Consider the following 7,500-nt stretch of genomic DNA (forward strand, 5'->3'; position numbering starts at 1 on the left):
ATAAAGTACAAGAGAGAGAGAGAGAGAGAGAGAGAGAGAGAGAGAGAGAGAGAGAGAGAGAGAGAGAGAGGGGGGGGGGAGAGAGAGAGAGAGTGTGTGTGTGTGTGTGTGTCTTACGTTTGGGTTTCTTGCATGAGGAGGCTAGATGGACAGGAAAATGGAATTAGAGAGATATGAAATGGGTATAAACTCGATTACAACGGGTCACTAGAGGAAAGAAATGCAGTTGTGATCATAATAGGTGATAACTGGAAAGAAAATGTGGTAGAAGATAATAAATGATTTATTTTAAAATCCCTATTATAATAGGGGATCAGATAACAAATATAATTTCAGCATATGCCCCTGAGAAAGGTTGACAAGAACAAGAAAAAGTATGATTTAGACAAGAGTTTGAGGCAGCTATTACAACAGTAAAAGAGGAGGAGAATATAATCATAGGATCAGGAATGACAGAGTGGGGAAGAGAAGGGATGGACATGAGGAAGCACATGGAGGCCATGGGTTTGGAATTACAAGTGAGAATGGAGAAGATATATTATATATAGGCTAGTATAGAGTTTTGAATTGGCATATGTGAACACTGTTTCAAAGGCAGGATAAGCATATGATAATCTATATAAGTGGAGCAGTAGAAAGCCAAATAGATTTCAAAATTAAGTGTAAATTGATTTTGGTGGAAGCATGTGTAAAACATCATAGACTGGTAGTGATGGATTTTAAGATGAGAGGTAGAGAACCCAAGAAGAGAAAGAGGAGATTTAGAATTAAGATTTGTGATCTTAAAGGAGAAAAGTGTGAAAAATTTCGGAGGATTGTAAGAGAGAGATATAATTGGAAAGACTGAATTTAGAGATTAAAAGTATAACAGAGGGGAAAACTTGTGGGGGGGATATGAAAGAAATATGTGTAGGGGAAACGGAGGACTTAGTGGGAAGAACCAGCGGATATGGAGTGTCGAAAGGGAAAAAGTGGTGGTGGGACAGAGAGGGGCAAGAATCAGGTAAAAGAAAATCAAAAACATTTAAGGACTGGAAAGTAAGACAGGCACAGGGAACTGAGGAACGGCACAGAGAAGAGGAAAAAGATTCTAGGAGGAAAGTAGGTATAGCTGTTGGAAGAGTGCTAGGGCAATTAAATGAATGGCTACGAACAGTGGGAGGAGAAAAGGATATCTGTAAGATATCAAACGTGACGAAAGGCAAAGACAGGATTTGTGGCAACTGGTAGTCATCAGGGATAGATATGGAAATTTATTGTATAGGGCTGATGCCATTAAGAGGAGATGGAGATAATGTTTTGAGCAACTATTGAATACTTAAAATGGGAGAGAGGAGTTGAGAGAACCAGAAAGGGTAGTAGGGCACCAGTACCAGCCACCCGCTGAGATACTACCGCTAGAGAGTTATGGGGTCCTTTGACTGGGCAGACAGGACTACATTGAATCCTTCTCTCTGTTTACGGTTCATTTTCCCCTTGCCCACACACTCATCGAATACTCTGGCCTATTCTTTACATATTCTCCTCTGTCCTCATACACCTGACAACACTAAGCTTATCAAACAATTCTTCTTCACCAAGGGGGTTACTGCACTGCAATTGTTCAGTGGCCACTTTCCTCTTGATAAGGGTAGAAGAGGCTCTTTAGCTATGGTAAGCAGCTCTTCTAGTCTTGGGTAGTGCCATAGCCTCTGTACTATGGCCTTCCACTGTCTTGGGTTGGAGTTATCTTGCTTGAGGGTACACTAGGGCACACTAGTCTACCTTATTTCTTAGCATCTTGTTTTGTTAAAGTTTTTATAGTTTATATAGGAGGTATTTATTTTAATGTTACTGTTCATGAAATATTTTATTTTTCTTTGTTTCCTTTCTTCGCTGGGCTATTTTCCCTGTTGGCACCCCTGGCCTTCTGGCATTTTGATTTTCCAACTAAGGTTATAGCTTAGCAATTAATAATAATACTAATGATAATAATAGGGCCAGTAATGTAGATACGGAATACAGAAGTGAAGCGGGCATGAGCAAAATAAAGAATGGTAAAGTACCAGGTCTATCAAAGTCTCCAATTAGAATGGTTAAGAACTAGCCAACTTTCGTTTGAATTACTTTGTCACAATTCTTACTCACCTGAATTTAACTTTTTTCATACCCTCAAATTTGCGTACAAGGATTAATTGGAGGTTCAAAAGAATCCGTCTTATGCAATGAATAGCTTGCTTGAACTTTTATTGAAAGCAGCAGAGACTAAGTTGAATAATTTTGCAAGAACCCTCTTTGTTTTGTCACACTTGATGAGTGAGGTCAAAATTTTAGGATTATCTTCTCTTTGAACTCTGTTAATTTTTTCGATAAACAATATCTGAAGGTATAACTATTCTTTAAAATGTATCATAAAGGTAAGTGGGAAATCTCTTGCAGATAGCTAAAAGTATTTGATAGATTTGATAGGAATTTTTAATTACTGTTTACTGTATCTGTTCAATTTTTCTAACAGGCTTTGGATGCTTAGACAAAAATTTAGACGGCGATTTCTGTAACATCCCTCTACCAGCGAATCATGGCATGCCAAGTCCGGACATGCTTCACGACATCGCTCCTGGTAAAATGACCTATGCGAGCAGCGTTTACGAGTGAGTAACCCTGAACTTTCATCAATCCTCATTCACCTTGGCGTGTTTATTACATTTTAGAGGATCAACATTCTATCTTTCTTCAAGAAGAGATGAAAATAAGATAAAAAAATCTCTTCCCAAAAAGGAATTAAAACAATAATTGATATCTTTTTCATTCATTCATTCATTTAATGGAAATATATTTTTATAAAAATTAATGAGTACACAATAACCGAAATTCGCAGTACGAAACCATATTGACAACAATGATTATTTTATGAAGCTAGTGAAATATGCAGGCAAACGGGATTTAAAGTATTGTTTGCAATGAAAAAGACACATTAGTAAATTTTTAATCATTGCAACGATTGCAGAAAGAAAACTAACAAGAATTATGATTTAAGTGTTCGGGAGAAAGAGAAAATATCAGGAAAATATGTTAGCAAGTGATATTTATTTCAAATTATTATTAGTTAAAATCTTAGATGAAAATCTAATATAGACATGATTTAATTTAAAGTTGAGCATCAAACACGCCAAAGGTGTGTACCCTTCTTCGTTAGTTTGAAGTTTGAAGGCTATAAAGAGTTAGTTAGCAGATATTGGAGGTAAAGAGGACCATTTGACTCAAGAAATAGTAAAAAATGATAGATAAACTCAAATAGTAAATCTTGTAGCGAAAGTAAAGGAGAATCAGATGGTTAACATCCTAATTGGCCATTCAAAAGACACAACTTTTGAGAATTTGAAGATAGGCTGAAATTCCCGAGTCTTCATTACACCTCGAACTTGTGGAGAAAGGCCTAAAGATTCTAGGACAAATTAATCGATGATAATACCCTCTCATGAATAGAAATTTTTTGGGGGGAGGGAGGTTGTTGAAAAAAAATGAGGATAGTTTCTCTCCGGGCAAACTGTCCTCCAGTTAGTTATCAGAATAACCGGAAAATACTTTGAAGTTTCTCCATTAAAGTTTCGAATCACTTCGTGACTCTTCTTCAGTGGTTAAGTGATGGAATTACACTTTAAAACAAAGGCTATGTTGGTGAAAAATTTGGTACAACAGTATTTGGAAACTACGAAAATAAATAACAAAAGTTGATAGATGAAAACGTATATTCTTTAAGATTTAAAGATGAGAATTTAAGATCAATCTTTTAAATACATGACTGATTTTTCACGAGGTTTCACAAAATATCATGGCCGATCTTACAAGCCCTCCACTATTTCGTTGAAACCTTAATCCCTCCAAGACATACATAGTTATACACATATGTATATCTATTCATGTATAAGCATATATTTATACACACACACACACACACACACTGTACTGTATATATACTTATCGGAATATATGCATATATGTACTGTATATACATACTGTATATATATATACAGTATATATATATATATATATATATATATATATATATGTATATATATATATATATATATATATATATATATATATATATATATATATATTTATATATATATATATATATATATATATATATATATATGTATATATATATACAGTACATATATATATATATATATATATATATATAATATATATATATATATATATATATATATATATATATATATATATATATATTATATATATATATATATATATATATATATATATATATATATATATATATATATATATATATATATATATATATATATATATATATATATATATATATAAGGAAAGAAAGCAGGGAAGAATTAATATTGAAATTTATTACTTATAGTTTACCGAATATCCTTTTATGAATTGAGTGTAATATTTGTTGTTATCATATTCAAGGATGCTCGTCATGAATATCAATCACATTCGGAGGTTCCTTTTTTAATATATTAGAAGACAAAACAACCATCATTTAACATTTCTTTATTTCACGTCCTATCTCTCCATTGCAATTATTAGCCACGTAACCTAGGATCCTTCATTCATTTGTTTAGTAAATAAACTAACAAGAAGCAGAGGTAAACTCCAGTAAGAACGAAAAGATATATCAATAAATGTCATAGAATTAAGAAAAAAACTGTTTACCTTTTATAGCACCTCTTGAAGAGCTGCAGTTCCTTTTGTCATTCTAACATAAATATGCCCTGGTACTGTTACAACTTTGATACATTTCACTCAGGTTTTACATGTAAGAAATAAGAAAATTCACTTTTACTTTTCAATTAAATAAATTCATTCGAATCCAATACATAAGGTGAAGCAACATAACACAACAGAAATTAAAACATGGCCAATATGAACTGAAAACCAAAGGGAATAAGCATGAAATGGTCGTTGGTAATTGAATCTTTAAATACTTGTTCTTATTTACAGAGATGCTTCTGGTCCGGAGTATGTAATAGATGGTAATGACAATTCGTTGTTTCATTCCAAACAAGAAGAGCGTCCCTGGTGGATGATCGATTTAGGGTCAGAGAGGGTTATATACCATATCATGATACTAAGCCGTCAAGACCGTTGGGCAGGAAGATTACAAGATTTGGAGGTAAGATGATTACTCTTAGTTTTCAGGGAATGTGGTAAATTGGTTTGTAAGGTAGATAATATTTACACTCGCACATACACACAAACACACACACACGCATATATATATATATATATATATATATATATATATATATATATATATATACATACGTATATATATATATATATATATATATATATATATATATATATATATATATATATATATATATATACCATCATCATCATCATAAGCTGTTACTAATCCAATGCAGAACAAAGGCCTCAGACATGTCCTTCCACTTGCATCTGTTTATGGTCTTTCGGTGCCAGTCCAGACCCACAGACTTTCTTAGTTCGTCAATCCATTGTCTTCTCATCCTTCCCCTGCTTCTTTTATAATCTCTAGGGAACCATTCTGTTATTTTTAATGTCCATCTATTGTCTGTCATTCTCATTATATGTCCTGCCAATGTAGATGTCTTTTTCTTACATTTTGTTAGAATATTATCTACTTTAATTTGCTCTCGTATTCATGTTGCTCTTTTTCTCTTTCTTAGTTTTACTCCTAAGAATATTCTTTGTATAGCTCTCTGAGTTGTAACTAGCTCATGTTCTAATGATTTAGTAAGGCTCCAAGTTTTTGATGCATAAGTTAAATCTGGTCGGACCATTTGATTAAATACTTTTTTTTTTAGAGAAAGTGGCATTTTAGTTTTCATAATCTCATTTTGTTTACCAAAAGCTCTCCATCCTGTGCTTATCCTTCTTTTAATTTTGGTCTTGTGTCCTGGGGAAACACTTAATCTCTGTCCCAAGTATGTATATTCATTAAGAATCTCTAGAGGTTCGTCCATAGATCTTATTTGTTATTTCTCTGCATTTTCATTTAATATTGTCTTAGTTTTACACATAATCATTTTCAGTCCTACATTTCTGCTTTCTCTATTCAAATCTTCTTTCATCTTTTGCAATTCTTCTCATAATTCACTAAACACAACTATGACATCTGTAAATCTTGAGTTGTTAAGGTATTCCCCATTGAAATTAATTCCTACATGTTCAACTGTCTAAACTTTTATAAACTTCTAGGCATGCTGTTGTACCGCATGTGTTTCATATATGCTCGTACACTGTAACAATTTTTATTTTTTATCTTTTCACTCGCTCTTCCCTTCACTGTTAATAGTCCAGCCTGTGTTATCATGCTAGTACAAGCTTTATCATGTCTGAATTTTTTTGATGGTCATCCTCTCAAGTTGCTGTATATAAACTTAATAATTGTATAATAGAGTTTAGTTGCATTCCCCTCGCCTTTCAGTAACAACCTAACAGCTCGCTCGCACATTGGTGACCTCCTGCCTGCCCCCCAGATGCTGCTCACCGAACCTGCCTCTTTGACATACTTTGCCATGGAAGAAGCGTTCGCCTGGTTCTAGCATGCTGAAGTCAAGTTTCGCAAAATGGGCCTGAATAAGATTACAGTATATTCTTGCTGTGATCTCCAAGGACATCTTCCCAGAAACCTCCGATTCGCTTTGAGAGCTAGGGGACACTCCAATAGTGTACGACGCCCTCAAAAATAAACCTTCTGGAGCAGTACTTGCCATCGCCAGCCGCCTGCATAGCCAACCTTTTTCAGCTCTCTCAGCAACCATTGGGGGACCAGAAGGCATCGCTCACCCTCATGGAAATGATTAATATTACTCGCCTGCAACCTTCTGCAGACGGATATCATCGTGAGGTGAACCTACTTCATGCCTCGACGAAGAGGACAACTATTCAACATTGCTTGTGGTAGTGGCCTCCCCTGTCACTAATCTTTCCTTTTTACATGATGTAGGTACGGACATGCAATTTTTGGTAGACACAGGTGTTTGCTGTTCTTGTCTGCATAGGCCACTTGCCAGGACATAATTTAGTGTGTTTGAATCTGCCAACGTTTGCCTAGTAACTGCCAACTGGTCTGCGATCCTTATCCATGGCTATGAGAACCTAACATTAGTGTATGGAAGCGTCAAATATCACTAGAGGTTTCTCGTTGCTGACATCACATTGCCAATCCTCGGCGTGGATTTACTCTCACACTACCACCTCCTGGTTGATGTCACTTACCAACTTCTAGTCAATGCAGATTCTTACTCATCCACACCTCTTTAAAAAGCTCCCTCCGACCTCGCTCTCCACATCAGCGCACCCAAAGATGCCTACGCACACCTCCTCACTTCGTACCCAGATGTCTTCCGTTCAGAACTTCGACAAATCCCCATGGTTCCAACCAAACATGGTATTTATCACCATATCAAGGCAATGGGGCTCCAGTGTTCGCCAGATTCAGACGTCTGGCATCAGATTGTTTGGCAGCTGTCAAACAAA

General features: G+C 35.1%; 1 protein-coding gene across 1 annotated transcript in view; it reads left to right on the forward strand.

The window, feature by feature from the left end:
- The first annotated feature begins 2,492 nt into the window (after positions 1–2,492).
- The window catches only part of LOC137640604 (pentraxin fusion protein-like), a 17,101-nt gene continuing 12,093 nt past the window's right edge, over positions 2,493–7,500 (forward strand). The window contains exons 1-2 of the mRNA XM_068373114.1: positions 2,493–2,630; positions 4,972–5,143. Coding sequence (XP_068229215.1) covers positions 2,563–2,630; positions 4,972–5,143 — 240 coding nt within the window. The 5' untranslated portion in view covers positions 2,493–2,562. The remainder of the gene's footprint in view (positions 2,631–4,971; positions 5,144–7,500) is intronic.

The sequence above is a fragment of the Palaemon carinicauda genome, chromosome 5, assembly GCF_036898095.1.
Source record: "Palaemon carinicauda isolate YSFRI2023 chromosome 5, ASM3689809v2, whole genome shotgun sequence".
NCBI classification, from domain to species: Eukaryota; Metazoa; Arthropoda; class Malacostraca; order Decapoda; family Palaemonidae; genus Palaemon; species Palaemon carinicauda.